General features: G+C 42.0%; 1 protein-coding gene across 2 annotated transcripts in view; it reads right to left on the bottom strand.

Annotated features, from left to right (window-relative positions):
• The window catches only part of SH3PXD2B (SH3 and PX domains 2B), a 162455-nt gene that overhangs the window by 54231 nt on the left and 84395 nt on the right, over window positions 1-23829 (bottom strand). For both annotated transcript variants that reach the window (XM_088457639.1, XM_088457640.1), the window contains exon 3: window positions 12120-12195. In XM_088457639.1, the coding sequence (XP_088313765.1) occupies window positions 12120-12195 (76 nt within the window). The remainder of the gene's footprint in view (window positions 1-12119; window positions 12196-23829) is intronic.

Here is a 23829-nt window from a genome sequence, read left to right as displayed (position 1 = left end):
CACTCATGCTAGACCACCTCACGCTCTTTCCTCCCTATATTCCCCTTCAGTGTCACTCCTGTCTGTCTGCCCCTCCCCTTTAGAATGTAAGCTCTCATGAGCAGGGACCTCTTCCCTCATGTGCTTCTCTTTACATTTTCTTCTACTCTTTACTCCCCATAAGGGCACCTAACACGTGACTGCCAACTCCCAGCTGCTTATTGCGAGTGCTTTAATCGCTATTGCAGCAATGTATATAAGTCGTGTCCTTGTCCTGCACTGTAATGTACTGCAAGTTACTTGTTTTTTGTTCACCTATTAGTTCTATGTACTATGTAAGGCGTAAGGGAACACTTGTGGCGCCATATAAATAAAGGATAATAATAGAAAAACCATCCCCTGGTCAGTGTAGGGATTGGTACCTTATGTGGAAGAGAATATTGAACCTCATAGATTGAAGGGCACAAGGCATTTAACAAGAATGGTACCCGTAGAGTGGTAACGTTGTGGGTCAAGTGGTCCTAGTATTATGGGCAGGGCCCCCTAAGACTACTGCCCAATTTACAAAAATAAATGAAAAACTACAAATGCACAACTTTAAAAAAAATTGTAACTGAGTAAATGAATCCGGAAGATCCCCGTTCAAAGACTTATTAAACAAAACAAAATAAAAATTTGTGCATGTGTAAATGGGTGAAGGGAGGTGTGCAAAACTATACAGAAAAGTGCAGGCCAAGGTTATTTTATACCATGGGATGAAAGTCTGGGGGTCATTCAGACCCGCTCGCGAGCGTAGGACGCTCGCAAGTGGGTCGATGTTGCCCCACTGCGCATGCGCACGATGGAGGGAGCTCCGTCGTGCGCATGCGCGAGAACGGGATAGCGATGGGCTCTCCGTCGCTCCGGGCCTCGCACCAAAGGGGGCGTGCTGTCGATGTTGATTGACAGCACGCCCCCTTTGGTGGGCGTGCTGGGGGCGTGGCTGCCAGACAAAGGCGTTCCCATGGGAACGCCTACCGTCTGAAGCCGGCCCCACTGACATCAGTAGTATGTCAGTGGGAGTGATTTTGGCTCTGATAGAGCCAAAATCACTCCAGGGCTTGCGGCAGCGAGACCCTACCGCAGGGTCTCCGTCGCAAGCCCGATGGTCGCGATGGTCTTAACCATCGTGACCATCATGGACGCTCGCATAAGCTGTGGGTGGTCACCCACAGCTATGCGAGCGTCCAGGAGGACGCTCCATTTTCATGGAGGAGGGCCCTGATTCAGAGCGAGCGCTCTGGTCAGAGCGTTCGGCTCTGAATCAGGCCCTCTGGTTTATCTTAAGAATTATGTTTCAAGATTTAGGGACCTATTTATTAATCTAATTTTCCCCTAAAATGATGTAGAAACAGCATTTTCTGCATGATTTAAGTAGCCTTTTAAAGAAGAGCCTAAAGCAGAAGACATCATTTGCATTAGGCAAACTAAAGCTGCAGACAGCAGTCCCCATTATTATCAAGCAGGACTGCGGTCTTGGCTAATTTACCAAGCTCAGAAATGCTTTGCTTTCTAGAGTTTGGTCCCTTAAGATGGTGTTAGCGGTTATAAACCTAAGAATGGATTATCGCCGTGAAGGGATCTTCATCCTGTAATCACATCCTGGCAACCTCCATACTCCTTCCTGGCAGGTGAACTGGATTTTCCTATAGAACCACAGCCCAGGAAAAGGGCTTTTTTGTTAATAGACCCAAAAAATCATTCATTCGTGCATCACATAAATATGGGATAAGGAATTATACTTTTCAGAGCAGCACGCCACCAATGATAAATATGCCTCTTAGCATAAATGCAAACAAGATGGTCACTTTTATCGACATTACCCTTCTTGGTATTTAATATTCAGGAATAAAGGTAAAACAGAAAGGGGCACAGAAAGACAAGGTGAGATAATTCATTAGTACAGGACAGAAACACTGTAAAAAACTAAAAATAGACTGGATAATCTGTTAAAATATCAAGAACAACAACAAAACATTGTAATGCTGAAAATCAACCCAAATAAATAGCAAATAATGGATTTATACAAAAAATATGACACCTCCAGCCAATATTCCAATGACTTGTCTTGTAAGCAGCATAATTACTTCATTTACACCAACTATGTACAAACAAATGAGTATATTGCCGTTAGGGTGTTTTATTAATATTAGTATATTACAGGTTGAGTCTCCCATATCCAAAATGCTTGGGACCAGGGGTATTTTGCACATCGGAATATTTGCATACTATAATGAAATATCTTTGGAATGGGTCCCAAATCTAAACACAGAATGCATTTATGTTGTATATACAGATTACACACACAGCCTGAATGTAATTTTATACAATATTTTCAATCATTTTATGGCTCACACAAGGTTTGTGTATAAACATGAAATTTAATTTATGTTTCATATACACCTTATAAACACAGCCTGAATGTAATTTATAGTTAATTATTAATAATTGTGTGCTTTAAACAAAGTGTGTGTGTACATTGAACCATCAAACAGCAAAGGTTTCATTATCTCAGTCATGCTAAAAATATTCCGTATTTCAGAATATTTGGATATGGGAGACTCAACCTGTTTTAAGATATTTTTTCCTATATTATTTGATTTCAATGTCTACAATGACAACCACTCCAGTGATTCCTGCTTACTATTAGTTCCAATACAGAGGACACACATACTACATTTATTTACATAATTAAAATAGGCTTACATGCAAATCATAATTATACAAAGTAACTAACCCTCAATGGGTTTAAATATTAAAGTACAAGACAATGATGTCAGCTGAACTCTGACTGGCCCAGACAATGACGTTATAGCATGTATCAAGGCTGAATACTTCTCTCTGGCCATTTCACTTCTCATCTCTCAGACTTGGACACATATGTAACCTATACATTCCCATCTGAACAAACTGCTAACACTAGACAACACAGAAAATGGAAACTGCATACATTTTTGTGTTATGGGAATTAAAACTTAAGCTCTGTATTTAATCACTCAAGAAATGAATGGCTGCATCAGTGAGTCTGATTAATTTGAAGAGTGGGAGCATTTCTATAACAAGCAGATGTTTTCCATACGTACCCTCAGATCAGGAAATGCTGTGTCCTAATTTCACCTCTCCTTCCCTAACAAAGGAAAATAATATCATCTCTCCAGACACTGCCAGAAACACCCAGGGGTCTACTAATGCTCCATATTTGCTGGAGATCTTTTGACACCTCTTTCTTCATTGTGGTTTACGAGACAAAATGTAAAACATGTACATTTAAAGGACACTTCCATTCCTGAATAACAGCTGTAATAAAGCTAATATTTGCATTTGAAATCAGTTTGTTATTGCTGTATTATTGTATTACGAGTGCTTTGTTGGACATCAGGTTTAAAGACCAACACACTCCATGGGGTATATTTACTAAGCAGCGGTTTGCTTCTTGGCATGTTTGAGCTCAAAATTTAAAGCGCCTCTAATAAAAATGTTATGTGGGTAGAGGGGTGTGGAGAGGGTCAATAAAGACCTAGAGTTATTAGGAAACCAAGATTAGTAAATGAAGAATGCAAGTGAAATATTGGAATAGGTTACAATTTAGTTTAAAGGAGTATTAGTTGCATTGTTTAAGATAAGTTATATACAGACAGAGGCCTCTAATTGAGCACCAGTTCTATGGTCAGTCAATCACACCTAACCCCACCCTCGTTCATTGTTTGGTGGTCACCAGATTGTGCCTCTATCTAAAAAATATATGTTTCCTCTGTACATGTGAAGGCTAGTTATGAAGTGCTAATAGTGTGTGAGCAAGGTCACCAGGGTTCAAGGAAGGCTTACCATATAAGAGGCAAGAAAGTTTGGGTAAAAGGCTACTCACTTTAGAAAAGAGTAGGGTTTTACAATGTTCAGTTTCATTTGATTCTATCCAGGATGGCTTGCAGATTTGAAAGCAGTCACTTCACCAGGGGAAGACATGTGTGAACTCTAGGCTCTGCTCTGGGCCAAGGTAGGAGTGCAGAGTCTATTATTCCAATCAAATATTATTCATAAAAATAAATAAAAAAACAGTCTGTGGCAAGTAGTTCAAACAGGATGGTCAACTTCAAAGAGGCTGAACCTTGTAAGAGAAGGGAGGACAGTGGGAGTTTGGTGGTCATCCCATATACAGGGGATGACCATCAAATCCAATCTATATATATATATATATATATATATATATATATATATATATCTATATATATATATATATATATATATATATATGTATATATATATATATATATATATATATATCTGCTCAATTTTCCCCAGCTATAATTAAAACATGCAGAACATATATGTCCTTTTTTTCAATAAGGCCCATGTGCATTGCGACATGTAAATATGTCTATAATCAGGAATTGAACCCTATTTGAGGGCAATAGTTAAAATGAAATAGCATTTCTTTGAAGAGTCTGACTGGCATTCTATATAGCGGCCACAATAGGTCACTTACGTCATCTATAAACTATGCCAGAGTACAAACTAGGAGACAAACTGGCATTTGCCTCTATACAAGAAGATCAGTGTTCCACACCATTCAACTTCTTTGGCAACAGACAAGCTCAGCAGCTCACCCCTCAATGTACTGCAAAGCTCTTGCAGTTGCTGCTCAGTAAGTAATTTCCATTAAATAAAAGGCACAAGAAAGAAAAAGAGAAAAAAGAGCAGACTAAATAGATGCATATGACATGCAGTAGGTGGCATTTGTGGGTTCAAGGGAACGACGAAGCAGAGAAAATACAATTATTTCTTTATTGGAGGAAATGTGTGGTTTGTCGTTCTGAAAAGGCTGCACAAATTCTATGCTTACTTTGCTTGGCATCTGAGCTGAAAGGTGCTTTTAGGATGTGGGAATGAGAGATGAAGAAAATGCCAGTCTAGTATTTCTAAAAAGGTAATTAATCACCATTCTAAAATTGTCCACTTGCCGTAATTGATATTGTGGCAGAGTCAGGTATGAGGTTAAGAAATAAAAAGGCATACAGACATCAACTATATACAAAATATTTCACCTTCAGGATGAAAGCATATAGAGGACATCTAAAAGGATTAAAAATGTGTGTACTATAAAGTAGGAATGGGAATCGAATGATGCTTCATTAGAACCATCCATGGTTTGGTTTCGACGGTCATGTACTACATTCAGACACCTAATACATTGAGCTGTTTGAGCCTGTGTAGGAAGCTCTGTAATTCTTACTATATGAACCCTAGTTGTAATGGCCAGTTTAGACCATTGAATCTGATTGTTAAAAATACCTCACAGTGGATCTGCTCTCAGTTGGACACAGATAGTGGACAAAAAGATGGAAACGTCAGTATGAAGTCACTTAATAAAATATGGCCTTAATGCATTAATAAAATGATGGTATTGAGTCTGCCAATGTTTTTTATTTTATTTTTGCAACAATCTTATTCCACAAGAAAATGACCTGACTGATGTCTAGTTGAGTGTGGTGGAAAACATTGCTTCAGGTGTATTTCCAGGATATGCCACAAATGCTTGACTGGGATCATATCTGGTGACTGAGGAAGTCCTGATGTATGGGCAACATCAGAGTAATACTCATCAAACCTTAATTATCACTTTAACTTTGAGTAAACGCTCAGTGATTTGCAATATTACAAATTCCTCCTATTTCTTCTCTGATGGTCTAATAATTAGCTCCTCTCTCACCAGTTTTGTGGTATAACAACAATTCCACCCCCCTTTCTAAATTAAGCATTTTCCAGTCATTCATGATTAGCATTGCACCATGACTATGGATTCCAATCCCGGAATCCCAGACAGTTTTTGGATCCCTAAATACCTGGGATTATAATAATTAAATCCAAGTATTACGGGATTCCAAACACACTATGTACTGGGCCAAGGTCAGTGGGATGAGACTTATGTTCTCTTTTGCGGTCGTGTTTTCCAGTCCTCTCAGTCTCGGGCTCTCCTAGCTGCCTACAGTAGAGTCTCAAGATGTGGCTGCTCACAGTCACTGGTAGGCTTGCAGCATGTTCCGCAGTCACACCATCTCTGCGATCCCAGCCAATCAGTTTCTGAGAGCAGCCACATACTCCATTTCTTCTACAGCAGCTGGGCCTGGGAAAGGCTGGACAACACGCCGGATGATGAGCAAAGCCTCTTCTGATCACCACAGTGTAAATAAGGTAAATGAAAGGAGGATAAAAAGGTAGCAGGAGGGAGGGGTGGTGGGTATCAGGTGGGACAGGTGGAAGAATGATAGAATGGAGGACAGGAGGGATGACCCTTTTTTCCACATAGACTTTACTCTCAGCCACTATGTAACAAAATTGCTCCCTTCTTTACAATGGTTTACTGAGGAACAGATTGTAATGTGAGTAAATAAAGGGGTGTGATCTGCATGGGGGTTGTGATAAGTACAGGGCAGATTTTATTATTAATATCATCATCCTTTATTTATATGGCGCCACAAGGGTTCTGTAGCGCCATACACAGTACATAAGCAAATGAGCACACAAGAAAAACGTTATTAACAGTACAAACAATACAGGACAGATACATGATTTATACATTGCTGCATAAAACTTAAATAAGCAGCATGGTGTCAGCAACCAAGGGTTGGGTGCTGTTGTAATTATACTTTAATTTAAGTGAAGGAGAAGCACATGAAGGAAGAGGGCCCTTCTCGTGAGAGCTTACATTCTAAAGGGGAGGGGGCAGACAACCAGTGATGACACAGATGGGCTGGATAGTGGATACAAGGGTCAGAGTAATCTAACATCTATGGAAAGGTCAGTCTAAACTTAAGAGGAAAAGACAATGAGTTTAGCAAAATTGCACCAAGCCTCATGATTTGGGGGCCACAACCAAGGTCCAATTGAGGGGTCATCTTTCTGCATCGTTCGGTATGGCCTAGTTGGAGTGGATAAGCAGATTGCATGGGGAGATCAGGAGGGATGCGGGCTGCATTAGAGTTCCAGATATCTCTAAAATACAGCTGATACTGTTTGACTATATATTTACATTTAGAAAGGTCTGAGCGCCAGATGTCTCACTTGTTCTGGTATCAGACTTTTGTAAATGAAAACAGGCTCATTGAAAAAAAAAACAAAAAAAACATTCTGTTCCTCAATGTTCGATTTGACATCTTCTCTGGGATTGCTCTGCTGTCCAAAAGACTTTGGGTCCAAGTCACTAATTGCATACCTCTCAACTGTCATTCAGCGGGACAGTCCCTCCCACGGGTCTCGCTGTGACCTGTGCTGGGGGGCGGTAACACAAACAACAGAGCAGCGGGTAAGCAGACGTAGAACAGATGCAGTGCGTATGCGCATCGCATCTGTTCACTAGTGTAGGGAGAGCCTGGGGGCTGCCCGGCATCTCGGAGAGTGCTGGGCATGCCCCCACAGTGATGTAAACATGGGTGCTGTGAGTCTCCTCCCCATTTTCCCAGGCTCTGCCCTGTTTTTACAATTCCCCACCTCTTGTACGCAAAACCCTGTCCTCTTTTCGGGCGTGCAAAATGTCCCTTTTCATGAATCTTAAAAGTTGGGAGGTATGCTAATTGTATTGTGTATTTTCAGTGACCGGGTCCAAAGCATCACTGGTCAATATACACTTAATGCATTAACCCTGGCTAAAGTTTGCATAGCCCGCACTTGGATGGCCTCTAGGGGTCCCAATACTTTTTTTTTTTATTTGATTTACTTATTTTTAGTCAAAGTAGACACTTTAGTTTGGGTTTTACTGTAAGTGACAATCGCCAGATCATGCATACCACAGGGAATAAAAACTTTAAAACTCAGACACAGATGCCCCAATGAACACTCTTGATAAATTGGGGAGTATCACTAAATTGTCTTGGCAAACTTTTCTTAACAAATTGGGGCAAAATCTAAGTTATTATTGATACATTGTTAATAGTAAGACTGACAGTGAACTTAAAAAAAGAGTAGTATGATCCTATGAAGTGCTATGCTGGTTAGTGACAGTGATTAGAATTAATCTAAATCAGATTGTGGTGACAATTTAAGGGAAGGGCAACAAAACAAATCTTCAGACCAGACATTTGGCAAAAAAGTAAGCAGTTACAGTAAGTTATGATTATTAACATAGTACATTTTGATTATTCTTTGAAAACATATCTAAGCTATGTATACATTATATATATTAAGGGGTATAAAGGCAGGGTGGAAATATAAATATTTCTATATAAATATTTCCATAGCACAGTGATTATAATTTGGCACAAAAACCAGTGCACTGCAGTATTTCCACATTGCTGCTGATTCATATTGTGCAAAACCAAAAACTGCTGACAAAGCCTTGCAGCCCTTAATTAGTTACAGGTCTGTATACAGATGTACGCCAGTCAAAGAGGAGAACTCAGAGCTAACTAGATAACCGCGGTCTGATCTTCAAGCAATGAATACAGTTACCATCTGCAAACTACAATCCTGGTAACAGCTCCGGCCATTGGAAGTAGGTAGAACTAACCATACAATAATACAGGTAAATATAAAATGTAAACAAGTAATTTAACAATTCAGATTAGTAAATCAGCACCTCACAGTAAAGGTATTATTGGTGTCTCATTGCATGAAAGTAATAACCAATGCATCATTTAAAAATATATGCATAAATACAATTACACTTTTGCTTTAGGAGTCCAAAATGGGAGACATTTCTATTATTGCTTCTCAATGACAAAATGCTCTCCAGAATTAGCAGTCAGACAGTACTTCAACAAGGCAAAGAGAAAAACAAAGTACATTATATAATAAAAGTTATAATTGTATTACATTCTGACCAACATAGTATGCTTATTATTTACACATGGTTGCAGACAATCTGGCTGCCCACTCTGGGAGGAAGCAGCCAGGCCGGCACAGCGGAGGCGTGATGCACGTTTGGTGTCCCCGTCCCTGCTACACTATGCAAAAGATTACCAGCATTGTGCAGCAGGGGGCAGGGCCATGATGACGCAATTGAGAGCGAATCTGCTAGGACCTCCCGCTTCTATTGTATAAGTGGGCGGAAGCGGGGAAAAAGTGGATGCTGGCAGGGGTGGGGGTGTTTGGCGGCCGGCCAGGAGACTCTCCCACTCCTCCGGGTGGCCAGCAGCCGATTTTTGGGAGCCTTCCGGACGTTCCAGGAGAGTAGCAAAGTATAACATGATAAAGACGTTTTTTAGAAGACAGATTTAATATGATGAAACTGAATTTAATAAACAGATCTTGCCCAATTTCTCATAGTTCTGTATCAGCTGGCCCCAGTAAATGAGGACAATTTCATTGGACAATATTGAAATTCCAGTTCACCAATTTAAAATAACTACTAAGGACATAAATTCCTTAACTCTTTTGTTGTTTGTTGTGAGGTATTTCTAACCCCTGTGTGAAGCCTAATTTAGCACTTTTAGGCTGGTTACATACTTACACAGAGATTTACACTAATGCAATCGCAACTACAATCTCTCACCGATCGCAAATGCTAAAATATGCTAATGTCTTGCAATGTTTCCCCAAGCATAGGGACGCCCACTGCTGTCTTCTCGTATCCCCCCAACGACGTGCAACAACTTAAACATTGGGAACATCGACGCAGATTGGGCAGCCATGCAGCTTCTGAGTGAACTATGGCCTGTCTCATACACTGTGTCTCTTTTGACACACTGAAAGCTCTCATGCTGCGAAGGAGATCGCAATAGCTAATTTATGCACGCCCATAAAACTGCGTTTTTGTAACCTCCTCCAAATGTTGACTGCCTGTCACTCACTTTGCAAGTGAATCCTCTGTGTGAGTGTAATCGCAATTCGCGTGCACAGTCGGGCTTTCGTGCATGCGCAATAACAAAATCTCTCAAACTCTGTAAATATCGCCATTGCGTAAATCTCTGAATCAGGCACATTGAGTGGGCAATTGGTAGGTGTGTATAGCTTACCAATTGGCCACTAGGACGGCAGATCGGTCTGCTAACGAAAACTCTGGAAAGGTTATCAAGGGGAGATATACATGACCCAGGTTTTTAACTTCTGTTTGGTAGACAGAATCTGATTAGCAGCCTTGCTTGCCAGACTACCTGTGTGAGGCTGATAAAGGGTGTGTCACTTTCTGTAGTCAGTCTCTCATTGCCCGAGGAACAATTCATAGGCCTATTGAGAGACCGTGTGATTACTGAATGTAACTGCTGTTCTAACGACTTCTGTTTCGTAAGAGGGACTTTAGCTTCCACTCAGACAGGAATTCATTTTTATTTAGCTAGAGCTGCACAGGCCAGGTATTACTTTTAATTTTTTTATCTTTGGGCTGTTAATAAATTTAGCTGTAGTTACTTGTACCAAGGCCCTGAACTGGTATACTACTACTTGGCTGCTGCATGACCAGTGCAAATGTTTACCCAAGGAGACAACACACCCAGATCTTGCCGATTATATATAGGAGCTAGAAGTAGGGGAGCTAGGAGTGATCTAGGAGGGGAGTGGGAGAGATCTAGCAGGGGAGTGGGAGTGATCTAGGACGGAGTAGAGGAGGCGTACATATCACAGAAAATTAACAATGGTGAATAAACAAATAATACCGTACTAGTCTATACAGTTAGAAACAAAAGAGTAATAAAGCAAAACAGTTGAACAACAGACTGTGAAAGTACAACAAAAGTTGCACCAAAAAAAGTTAGAAAATCTTACATTTTTGACAGATGTACGAACAATTTGTACAATGAATTATGAAGACCATATGAACTAAAGGAATGTTATGATGAAAATCAAATTGTCATATGTATCCTCACACCTATTGGCCAGTATCCTAACCCTCCCCCTCTCCCTAACCCTTAATGTGCCTAAACCTAACCTCCCTCTCCCCGCACCCTAAACCTAACCCTCCCTCCCCTCTGAGTGCGTAATCCTTACCCTCCCTCTAGTTGGGAAGCAATCGGGAAGCCGACTGCCTATATACCGGCAGCCGGCTTCCCGACTGTCTTACCCCGGCATGGGTGAAATGCCGGGCATCTAGATGTAGACGCCGGCATTTCCCCGATGCCGGGAGACCGGCATCACGATCGTAGTGATGCCGGGCGCCGCGAGCGGATAGCCGCAGGGGGGGAGAGTTAGGTTTAGGGCTCCCGGAGGGGACTTAGGGTTAGGCACCCCCCCAGGAGGGTTAGGGTTAGGCTAGGGGGAGGGAGGGTTAGGGTTAGGCACCCCCCCGGGGGACTTAGGTGTAGGCAGCGGGGAAGGGGGTGGTGAGGGTTAGGCACTTAGAGGGGGATTAGGGTTAGGCACTTGGGGGGGAAGTTAGGGTTAGGCACCCCTAAGGAGGGTTAGGGGGTTAGGTTAGGTTAGTGGATACGTACCTATCCACGATCGGGATTTCCAGCGCTGTCGGGCTTCCGCTGCGTCGCACTCTGCTCCTGTCGGGCTACCGCTGACGGGAATCGAACCGCCGGCCATGCAGCCGGCGGTATATCATACCCATTCCCTCTAGTTGCCTAACCTTAACCCCACTACTTGCCTTCAGGATTCCAGCACCGGCATTCTGAGTGCTGGAATCCCCACAGTCGGTATTATGACCGCATCCCTTTTGTGCATCAGATTGTCTGACCTGACTAAAAGCTGGAATACTGTAATTGGGTGTTTGTGCTCACCAGCCGTTGGGAAGGTGTGGGTATTCAGCTGTTACCCGACATTAAACCTCACTCAAAGTTAAGGTGATATCTCCCAGGAGCCTCACAAAGGGTTATTGGTGCCAAAATGGAGCCACACATTGACTTTGCAGAGAAGCACCACATAGCACTATCCAGTGGGAGCACCATCATCAGGAATGCACAGAGCTTAACAATAAGATTAACCAATGGCCTACTGGTGGTTATGTTAACTTTTTCTGGAAGTCTACAAAACAGCAAGTGTGTCTTTAGACTGGAGAAGTGATGATGTTTCCCATTGCAAATAATCAGCTTCTTGCTATCATTTATCAAGTACATATAAAATAATAGGTAGAAGCTGATTGGTTGCTATGGGCAATTTCTCCACTTGTCCACTCATTAGAAGGTTTAACGCATTTCCTACCTTAGGTCATCAAAGATTTCAGAATCACATACCTGGTAAGAATGGAATAATTCTCTGTTTTGGATCCTTCTGACCTCCTTCCACTGGAAACTTGTCCAACATTTGCATCTGAAACAAAAAACAAGCCATGCAATGGGTAAAAGGTATTCTGTGCAATGGGTAAAGTATTTTGTGCAATAGGTATTCTATGCAATGGGTAAAGTATTCTGTGCAATAGGTATTCTGTGCAATGGGTAAAGTATTCTGTGCAATGGGTAAAGTATTTAGTGTAATAGGTATTCTGTGCAATGGGTAAAGTATTCTGTGCAATACCTGTAGGTATTCTGTGCAATGGGTAAAGTATTCCGTGCAAAAGGTATTTCGTGCAATAGGTATTCTATGCAATGGGTAAAGTATTCTGTGCAATAGGTATTCTGTGCAATGGGTAAAGTATTCCGTGCAATGGGTAAAGTATTCTGTGCAATAGGTATTCTGTGCAATGGGTAAAGTATTCTGTGCAATAGGTATTCCGTGCAATGGGTAAAGTATTCCGTGCAAAAGGTATTTCGTGCAATAGGTATTCTATGCAATGGGTAAAGTATTCTGTGCAATAGGTATTCTGTGCAATGAGTAAAGTATTCCGTGCAATAGGTAAAGTATTCTGTGCAATAGGTATTCTGTGCAATGGGTAAAGTATTCCGTGCAATGGATAAAGTATTTCATGCAATAGGTATTCTATGCAATGGGTAAAGTATTCTGTGCAATAGGTATTCTGTGCAATGGGTAAAGTATTTTGTGCAATAGGTATTCAATGCAATGGATAAAGTATTTCATGCAATAGGTATTCTATGCAATGGGTAAAGTATTCTGTGCAATAGGTATTCTGTGCAATGGGTAAAGTATTTTGTGCAATAGGTATTCTATGCAATGGATAAAGTATTTCATGCAATAGGTATTCTATGCAATGGGTAAAGTATTCTGTGCAATAGGTAAAGTATTTTGTGCAATAGGTATTCTATGCAATGGGTAAAGTATTCTGTGCAATAGGTATTCTGTGCAATGGGTAAAGTATTTTGTGCAATAGGTATTCTATGCAATGGGTAAAGTATTATGTGCAATAGGTATTCTGTGCAATGGGTAAAGTATTTTGTGCAATAGGTATTCTATGCAATGGGTAAAGTATTATGTGCAATAGGTATTCTGTGCAATGGGTAAAGTATTTTGTGCAATAGGTATTCTATGAAATGGGTAAAGTATTCTGTGCAATATGTATTCTGTGCAATTGGTAAAGTATTATGTGCAATAGGTAAAATATTCTGTGCAAAAGGTATTCTGTGCAATAGGTAAAGTATTCCGTGCAATGGGAAAAGTATTTAGTGCAATAGGTATTCTGTGCAATAGGTATTCTGTGCAATGGGTAGTAATCTGTGCAATAGGTATTCTGTGCAATGGGTAAAGTATTCTGTGTAATGGGAAAAGTATTTTGTGCAATGGGTAAAGTATTTAGTGCAATAGGTATTCTGTGCAATGGGTAAAGTATTCTGTGCAATACCTGTAGGTATTCTGTGCAATGGGTAAAGTATTCCGTGCAAAAGGTATTTTGTGCAATTGGTATTCTATGCAATGGGTAAAGTATTCTGTGCAATAGGTATTCTGTGCAATGGGTAAAGTATTCTGTGCAATACCTGTAGGTATTCTGTGCAATGGGTAAAGTATTCCGTTCAAAAGGTATTCTGTGCAATGGGAAAAGTATTCTGTGCAATGGGTGGTATTCTGGGTAAAGTATTCGGAGGCAAAGATCAAGATAGTAAACAAAATACATCAGTGGCATTTTGCTTAATGTATTAGTGAAATCATGACCATCTTATTAAATTAGCCTTGAAACAAGTCATGCAATGTAGTATGTAATTTGTTTCTTTTTAATTATTGTATTTTTGGATTGTGGTATTATGCAAATAGAAAAATAATGAACAATACAATGTATGAGAAAGACAATAAGCATTACAATAAATAAAAACAGTAACAAATTAGTAGGGTGAGGGAGATGTACTAAGCATTGGAGATAGAGACAGTGGAGTGAGAAAGTACCAATCAGCTCCTGTCATTTTACAGGCTGTGTTTGGAAAAATAAAAGTTAAGAGCTGGTCGGTTGGTACTTTATCTCTCTCCAAGGCTTATTACATCTCCCTCTATACGAGGGAATAGGGCAATAAAGGGTAAGAAACAATATGCCAAAGTAGCACAAACCAGTAAAAAGCCATCTACAAAACACATAAATATACCAAATAATCAAGTTAGGTATAAAGGGGATACAGTCAATATCCCGGCACATGTATGCCAGAGCTTGGAATACCAGCGCCGGAATCCAGACACCTGTCAGAATCCCGGTGCCGGCATCCTGTCCACCAGCATTCCGAAGTTAAGTTGTGGGGTTAGGGCTAGGCACTAGGAGAGTGTTAGGGGTAGGCACAAAGGGGGGACGGTTAGATTTAGGGTGCGGGAAGGGGGAGGTTAGGTTTAGGCACTAGAGGTGGGAGGGTTAGGATACCTACCAACAGGTGTCATTATCCCAACCCTTTCTGCCGGGATCCCGAGCGCCAGCATCCTGTACCCAACCCGTATAAAGTTACTGTATGTAGTCAGTTAGACAACACTTGTCACTGGATCAGCTATGAAGCAAACTATTACACACAGTGTATACATAAGGTTAGCTATACGATGCCAACCATCTCAATTTCTATCAATATATACTCACCTTTACACGTATATTGTACTAGCTGATGTACCCAGTTTCACCCGGGTAGACCTTAGATATTTACGGGAATAAAAAAATGGTACCCAGAGGCTGGTGCTACAGATCACAAAATATAGTCAATTATATAAATAAGTCTCAATGTCCGTAATGAGATAGTGTTTTTACAGAGAAAATCTTCTTGGATATTGTTTCTCTCGTAACTGTGGGTATGTGAAGAAAAAAAGACAAGAAAATAACAACAATGTTTTGTACCTTACTTACACCGAGAGGTCATATATCAAAGTCGGAGACCCAACGTACCATACTCACTATGAATATAGGAGCGTGAAACTCATAAAAGGTATCTTTAATCCTCTATGTGGGGAAAGGGACCACCCTTCGAAGCTTATGATCCTTGTGCTACCTTACCCAAAGTGTCTAAAAGGATTTTAGAATACCATACCCAACTCACTCTCTGTCACATGCAGCTATAAACTTCAAAAGGTTTCTTTTATAGATGAGCGTACCACACTCACTTCTGCTCCCACTGGATAACACTCTTAAAGGTATCTTTATATATCTCAAAAAACGGTTCCTCATGAATTCTTATCCGGTAGTATAAATAATAAACATTTATTCCATATATCCAAACAGACAGTGATAAAAACGATCATAAAAACAGTCCAAAAAAAGCACATATGGAATTATACCATAGGTCACCATGTCGATGTAAAGCAAACCCAGTACCTTCTTCTGGATAAAATAGACAAGGGTTCCAAGGTAAACCATAGGTATTCCAAAGACAAAACAGTAAATAAATAGGAAGTGGAGTCCCACACCCACAGGTTTCCCATTACGGACATTGAGACTTATTTATATAATTGACTATATTTTGTGATCTGTAGTGCCAGCCTCTGGGTACCATTTTTTATTCTAGTATTCATATTGGGGAGTTGGGCGACTCCCGGTGTTTCCTGTTGAGGCGGCTGCCACTTGGAGCGCCTTGGTGTAGGTTCCACGTTTGTGTATTATCTTAGATATTTACGGTTTCCATTTCCATCTCACTACTCTAGTAACACATTAATCATTCACCTCTATAGTAATGCATTCTCTCCCTCACTGCTATAGTAAGACATTACTCTCCCTCACCTCTGTAGTAACACATTTCCCTCCCGAGCCAGTGTTGTAACACTTCTGACATTCCCCTCCCTCACACCTGTAGTAACACATTACCCTTACTCACACTTGTACTAACTTATTCCCCTCCAGCACCTGTGTAGTAACACATTTCCCTCCCTCACCTGTGTAGTAACACATTCCCTTCCCTCATGTCTATAGTAACATCCCCCTCTTACTGCTTTTGTACCACATTATCCTCCCCCACCTGTGGCGTAAGAGCTATTGAGGAATCTGTGAACAAACATTTTACTCTTTGCAGTGCTGTCTGTCTCATAAGCTACATCAGGATCATACGGCCAGTAGCGGCTCCAGCGTTGGAGCTGCAGCATAGGCCAATATTCAAATAGTGGAGCCACACCAACTGCCAGTGATGTTTGGCAGCAGTTAGGGGAGCCACACCAACTGTCACCCCATTTGAATATGACCTGTGTTGTAGCCACGATGAGTCAGTCAGTTAGGATAGTGCACGGGGGAGGAAACATCATAGCCCTTTTCACCACCTTAAGAGTCGAATTTCGAAAACACCCTGCTTAGTGGGAACCTACATCATGGAAGGCATATATTCCAGATTTGCTTGTTTCTAGTTCTAGGTGTTTGGGCTGGGTGTTGATGAGTCAGTCAGGACATTTGATTTTATATAAATAGATATGCTAACATCAATAACATCAATTACAAATACTTAACCTTTTTAGCATATGTTTGAATAGATACGCTCACTTGTGAGACCTGGCTGATTTCCACCTTTTGACGCTGTAGCAGGTTCACCAGTAACTTTGGTATCTATGTACTAAGCCTAATGCCGCATATACACTATATAGTGTATATGCGGCATGATATGTGTATGGGGCAATATTGTCTGTGGACGGACCGGCAAGTGTCCAGACATTGGTAAGTGTATACACACTTACCAATGTCGGCCACAACGATCGACGGCAGGGCAGTGGGGTTAGGGCCATGCTGCATTCGGCAGCATGGCATCGTTAACGATATCCCCAGTTTGAGCTGCATGTTCAGCTGGCTGGGGAGTTCGTTAAGGACCCGCGGGAGTGCACATTATTGGTTGTTCAGTGCATACACACTGGATTATATGAACGATAACTATATAGTTCATATAAATTGTCTAGTGTGTATGCCCCTTTAGAGAGAGAGAAAATCAATGGAGATAAAGTACCAACCAATCTGCTCCTGTCATTTTTCAAACACAGCTGATTGGTTGGTAATTTATCTTCGTCCACTCTTTCCAAGGCTTAGTACATAGTACTAAGGCTTAGTACATAGTATCTTTTCTCCACCCAAGTGAATCTTATAAAGTAAGTGTGTGTGTACTCTGTTAATCATAGTTGACTAAATATTGTTTTTCATGTTATAGGAAGCATATATGGGAAAACAGGCAAAAACTGTAAATCATGAAAAACACTTTACCATTACATTTCCCTTAGTAACATTTGCATGGTGTGAAACGCTTGCTTTTAAAGAGTTAGACTGGGTCTCTCCTTCTGTAGAAAAAAACAATCCAACAGCTGCATGTAAATGCTGCCAGTGAAACAGGGCACAGCGGTCTCTTATAGAACACGTTCTTGTTCTGCTCAGGAAACGATCAGGTGTCAAGAAGGACTGTGAGTGATTACGAATGGGCTCTGAAGAAGTTGCAGAAATGTAATATTTTGCTTGTGGTCATCAGGAGGAGGAGGGGCGTAAAATTTACATCCATGGTGCTCACAGCATTCAATAGAATTTGTTATCTTAGAAGATAGTATAAGACCTAATGGAAATAAAATGCCCCACCTTTATTAATTTCACAAATATAAATTCTTGTACCAAGAATGCTGATCAATCTCTACACACTCCTTGTATACACCAGTTCTCTCTGTGGTCCCTACACACTCCTTGTATACACCAGTTCTCTCTGTGGTCCCTACACACTGCTTGTAGACACCAGTTCTCTCTGTGGTCCCTACACACTCCTTGTAGACACCAGTTCTCGCTGTGGTCCCTACACACTCCTTGTAGACACCAGTTCTCGCTGTGGTCCCTACACACTCCTTGTATACACCAGTTCTCGCTGTGGTCCCTACACACTCCTTATATACACCAGTTCTCTCTGTGGTCCCTACACACTCCTTGTATACACCAGTTCTCGCTGTGGTCCCTACACACTCCTTGTATACACCAGTTCTCGCTGTGGTCCCTACACACTCCTTGTATACACCAGTTCTCTCTGTGGTCCCTACACACTCCTTGTATACACCAGTTCTCGCTGTGGTCCCTACACACTCCTTATATACACCAGTTCTCTCTGTGGTCCCTACACACTCCTTGTAGACACCAGTTCTCGCTGTGGTCCCTACACACTCCTTGTAGACACCAGTTCTCTCTGTGGTCCCTACACACTCCTTGTAGACACCAGTTCTCTCTGTGGTCCCTACACACTCCTTGTATACACCAGTTCTCGCTGTGGTCCCTACACACTCCTTATATACACCAGTTCTCTCTGTGGTCCCTACACACTCCTTGTATACACCAGTTCTCGCTGTGGTCCCTACACACTCCTTATATACACCAGTTCTCTCTGTGGTCCCTACACACTCCTTGTATACACCAGTTCTCGCTGTGGTCCCTACACACTCCTTGTATACACCAGTTCTCGCTGTGGTCCCTACACACTCCTTATATACACCAGTTCTCTCTGTGGTCCCTACACACTCCTTGTATACACCAGTTCTCTCTGTGGTCCCTACACACTCCTTGTATACACCAGTTCTCGCTGTGGTCCCTACACACTCCTTGTATACACCAGTTCTCTCTGTGGTCCCTACACACTCCTTGTATACACCAGTTCTCGCTGTGGTCCCTACACACTCCTTGTATACACCAGTTCTCGCTGTGGTCCCTACACACTCCTTATATACACCAGTTCTCTCTGTGGTCCCTACACACTCCTTGTAGACACCAGTTCTCGCTGTGGTCCCTACACACTCCTTGTAGACACCAGTTCTCTCTGTGGTCCCTACACACTCCTTGTAGACACCAGTTCTCTCTGTGGTCCCTACACACTCCTTGTATACACCAGTTCTCGCTGTGGTCCCTACACACTCCTTATATACACCAGTTCTCTCTGTGGTCCCTACACACTCCTTGTATACACCAGTTCTCGCTGTGGTCCCTACACACTCCTTGTATACACCAGCTCTCGCTGTGGTCCCTACACATTCCTTGTAGACACCAGTTCTCTCTGTGGTCCCTACACACTCCTTGTAGACACCAGTTCTCTCTGTGGTCCCTACACACTCCTTCTAGACACCAGTTCTCTCTGTGGTCCCTACACACTCCTTGTATACACCAGTTCTCGCTGTGGTCCCTACACACTCCTTGTAGACACCAGTTCTCTCTGTGGTCCCTGCACACTCCTTGTATACACCGGTTCTCTCTGTGGTCCCTACACACTCTTGTATACACCAGTTCTCTCTGTGGTCCCTACACACTCTATATAGACACCACTTCTCGCTGTGGTCCATACACACTCCTTGCAGACACCAGTTCTCTCTGTGGTCTTCACTGGTCTAGTGCACTCCGAGAACCAGTGTGAAGCAAAGAACCAGTGGTAAAAAAACAGAGTTTGGCCCAGTAGGGCTGTGGCCAGTACCCTGCTAGCATGGTAAAGATGGCAGCCATGGCACGGAGGGGGTTAATCCCTTGTGCTGCAGCATCATTTTCATCTGAGCCATCAGAACTAGGCACCATGTACTGTAAAGGTATAAATATGTGTTTAAACATGTTATATGTAATGCACTGTGCGGAGTTGTGGAAATGCACCTTTAAATGTATGGACTATGCACTTACAGTAAAGGTATTTAAAAGATATTTTGTTTTATAAGGCTTTGAAATTTGGAAAGCGATTGTTCTTGGGACAGTCTCATATAGAAAGTGTTAATGTTAATGACCATCATGAGATCAGCGAAGGCCATACATTATGTTAATTTAAAGCACTTTTTGAAATGCACACTAGGGGGTCTCCTGTGTGTCTCTGGGCAACATGTCCAGCAGGTATATTTGATGAAGTCAATGTTAATTCTATTACAGTTTAAACCACATAGATACATTGATTCCGTGTGGTAGATAGATCAAAGAAGGAATGCAACTGAACAGTTTCTGTGGAATGTACGTTGTATATACAGCATAATTTGGAAGACAGTTGTCAGATTTGTATACTAGTATTAGAAGTCTACAGTTTGCTGTTTTGTGTCCTCTTACTATATAAAAGGCTGATGCGGCCCTGAAATTGTGTATCCTATGACCATGTAGAGAGCATTGTACTTCTGTGATATATGTATGCTGTGATTGTCCCAAACACATTCACCAAGGGAAATGACTTAAAAACATTTTGAGCAATAAACAACTTTCCTTAAGACGCCTGTATCTGCCTGTATCCTGTGACTACTAGAATAGTGCAAAATGCTATTCCATTCTCTGGCTGTTCAGGATTGAGCCTAGTGTCTCCAAGCTGAAACCCTCTGCCAACTATGTGCAGACTGATCCATAGTGAGGGGCCAGTGGGAATTAGCAGACACTACCCAGGAAGTGTTGCAACAGCGAGTATACACATTTCCAAAAATAGGTTGTTACAGGTGATGGTGGTAGCAGCCTGTGCAGAATGAGCGGTTACAGGTGCCGGTGGAGAAGCCTGATGGTGGCAGCAAGTTAACCTCCCATTACGTAGTGGGAGGCATCAATAACAGGCAGTTACTGACAGTGAGAGGGAATCCCTAGGAGTGGTGTAGTAAACTAACTCAGGTTATTCAGAGATAGGTAACCACCTTCTATTCCATCAGTAACAAAAATCTGTGATCGCCTAGCAGAATAAGGTTATCCAGTCAAAGTGGCTACTAGCAATATTAGCTGCATAAGTAGAAGAATACTAAGGAAAGCAACTCAAGTAGGCTGTTAGGTGCCCCAGCCAAATGCCACAGCGCTTTACAGAGAATATTTGGCCATTCGCATCAGTTCCTGCCCCAGAAGAGCTTACAATCTATATTCCCTATCACATGCACATAAGCACTAATTTCATAGGGAGCCAATTAACCTACCAGTATATTTTTGGAATGTGGGAGGAAACCCACGCAGAGGGAGAATATGCAAACTCCACACAGGTAGAGCCGTGGTGGGAATCGAACCCACGACCTCAGTGCTGTGAGGCAGTAATGCTAACCATTACACCATTTGTGCTGAGTCAAATGTTAGCAGGGTGTCATTGCACCATCAGCCGCATTGATATAGGAATATTCCAATGTATCAGGACCGAGGTCTAGATAAATTAAAACTGTGAGCATAGGCGAGAGTGTCTCTCTGTTCCTCCGTAAATATCTGAGGTTCCAATGTTAACAGGCTGACTTGTTAGAACACATACTTAGAGACTCACAGTTTTTATCATCTGTCTCTGGAGTCCCGCTCACAAATCCAGCGCTTGTTACAATGGGGAGGGAAGGCCCGTTAATGTAAGCACAGATATATTGCAAGTCTGTCCGTGCATCCTCGTAGACTGTGCTGGGCAATACCCCCACCGACGGCTGTAGTGTAGTTAGCGAGTTTGGATGAAGGATGATTCCGTTCTCCAGTATGTGGAGTAATCAGGTAGTGGAGCCCTTAATGCGTTTCGTCATGTTCACATGACTTTCACAAAAGCTGTTAGCAGCGGGGTGGGGGGTTAGGCTGCGGACAGGGGGGGTTAGGTTTAGGTACCAAGGGGTGGTATTTAGGGGTGGGGGTAGGGTTAGAATACTAATTAAACCCCTGTGGGGATTCTGAGCATCGGCATCCTGCAACCTCCCATACCCAATCCCCTTCTTACCATATTCAGTTAATCTAATCTTCTGCGTGACAAGAATACAAATGGCAATAAGTAACAGTTATGCCCAGGAAGAACATTGTATTGTATACCTGTATTTCTATTTAATAAATTAAAGAACATCATAGCTCCCCTATTTTTACTGCAATTATAGGTAGGTACAATACTATAATGCAAACTCAACCATTACAAATTTTGAAATGTTTATTCTGTTAAAATGTTGTCTTCATTTTAGACAGCCACTAAGGATAATGAAAAACTAACTTACTTGTAGTGTAGTTGCAAAGCTAAAAATGCCTCCTCAATATAATTTACAAAAATAAAAAAAAAAAACATTGCCAATGTGACCCTTCTGAGCTATTGTTGCAGACGAAGGCAAATACCGGCAAAATTTTTCGTTTAGCATAACTGTGATACTAACGAAAAATTCACTGGTATTTACCAATACTTACTCCTCCGGCGAGATCCCGCGAAGTCCTTCTCCTCATTGAGGTCCTCTGCTGGCAGCCAAACGCTGCCAGCGCCGGGCGCCGTTGTAATGCGCAAGCGCGGCAGTCCATCTGAGCAAGTGCATTACCCGGGGACCCGGCAGTGCCTGAAAGGCTTCGCTGAAGCCGGAAAGGCACCGATGGATGTCCATTGCCGGCAAAGGGGACTGCATCACTCTCGCCATCTAAAAGATAGTGAGAGCGATGCTTGACAGACAGCAGTAATCTTAGATTACCGATGTTTGTTAAATCCAGAAAAGGGTGGTATAACACCTCTAGCGAACGCTAAAGGGGTTATGCTTAGTGTTAAATAGGGCCCCAAATGTTAATTTAACTTCTGCTTATTTAATGTAATGTCTGAATAATGTGCATGATGCAAGGTTTTCGATTCAGTCTAATTACTCATTGCACTATTCATCTTTCAATACCAATGCATAGGACCGTGACTAGGGGGTCGCACAGAGCGGAGGGCCCTGGGGACGGCACTGTCTCTGCCCTACGGCTCATGCTTCTGGCTAGAATGGTGCCTTTGGACGTTCCAGACAGGTTCTCTGCAGTCTGTGCAGCCATCCCTCCAGCCAGACGCTACAAGCCTACTGCAATTCTCTGCTGTCAGTCCACCCCCTCCACGTGATGTTATGAGGTCATGCACTCATACGGGCAGGACAAGGCACACGGCGCTCTGTAGTAGCTTTTGGCAGAGCCGTGACACTGCTACAAAGTATAGGATTCCATTCAATTCTTGCATTTTATTTTTTCTAGTGGCTGTGCAGGGTGAAGTAATCACACATTTCAGTTAACATTTTAGAAATGGGGGAAAGATTCTGCAAAGGTTTAATTTCCTTCTGAGGCAAACCTAGGACAGAGCTCGGTTTGTCTCCCTTTCTGAACCATGCAAAACATTTAACAAATAATGATTTGGTTCTAGAACGTTATTATTGCATGCAGTTAATAATGTCTAACAGACAGCCAGCCCACAACCAGATTTGAAATGAGCGCTTGCCACATCACCTTACCCATGAATCAGCAGGGAGAATGCTGGACTCAGCCCTTTGCAATCTATAAGCACAGAGCAGCTGCAGTGTACTCGTCTGACCCAAAACAAACAGAGCAAGACCCTGCTCTAACCACCACGCCCAATTGGTTTATATTAAGAGTGGGTGGACCACATTCTGAAAGATGCTGAAATGCAAAGTCCCCTATTCTGGAGTGTATAACAGCTGTTATGCTGATGACACATCAAAAGTGATCACCACAAAGACTGTACAGCCAAAAGGAATACTAGGAAGATAAAAAAAAGTAAAACATTAATAGCAACATATCCTTATTTATTGTACTCAGGAACATTAATTGTAGATTTCTTATACATCAGCAGTCAAATCACACCTAATTGATACATTATCACTGAATGCCTGGTAAAATATGTCCTTAGTCAGCAAGGCTACTTTCCAGTCTGCTGAGTGCTGCTTCTCACAAGTCTACATTTCTGCCTTCACTGCTGCAGAGCCAGACTGCGTAAC

The sequence above is a fragment of the Taudactylus pleione genome, unplaced genomic scaffold (assembly GCF_031769625.1).
Source record: "Taudactylus pleione unplaced genomic scaffold, aTauple2 ptg000774l, whole genome shotgun sequence".
Taxonomy (NCBI): Eukaryota; Metazoa; Chordata; class Amphibia; order Anura; family Myobatrachidae; genus Taudactylus; species Taudactylus pleione.
The sequence above is the reverse complement of the archived record's forward strand: the minus strand, read 5'-3'. Positions and strand labels throughout refer to the sequence as shown.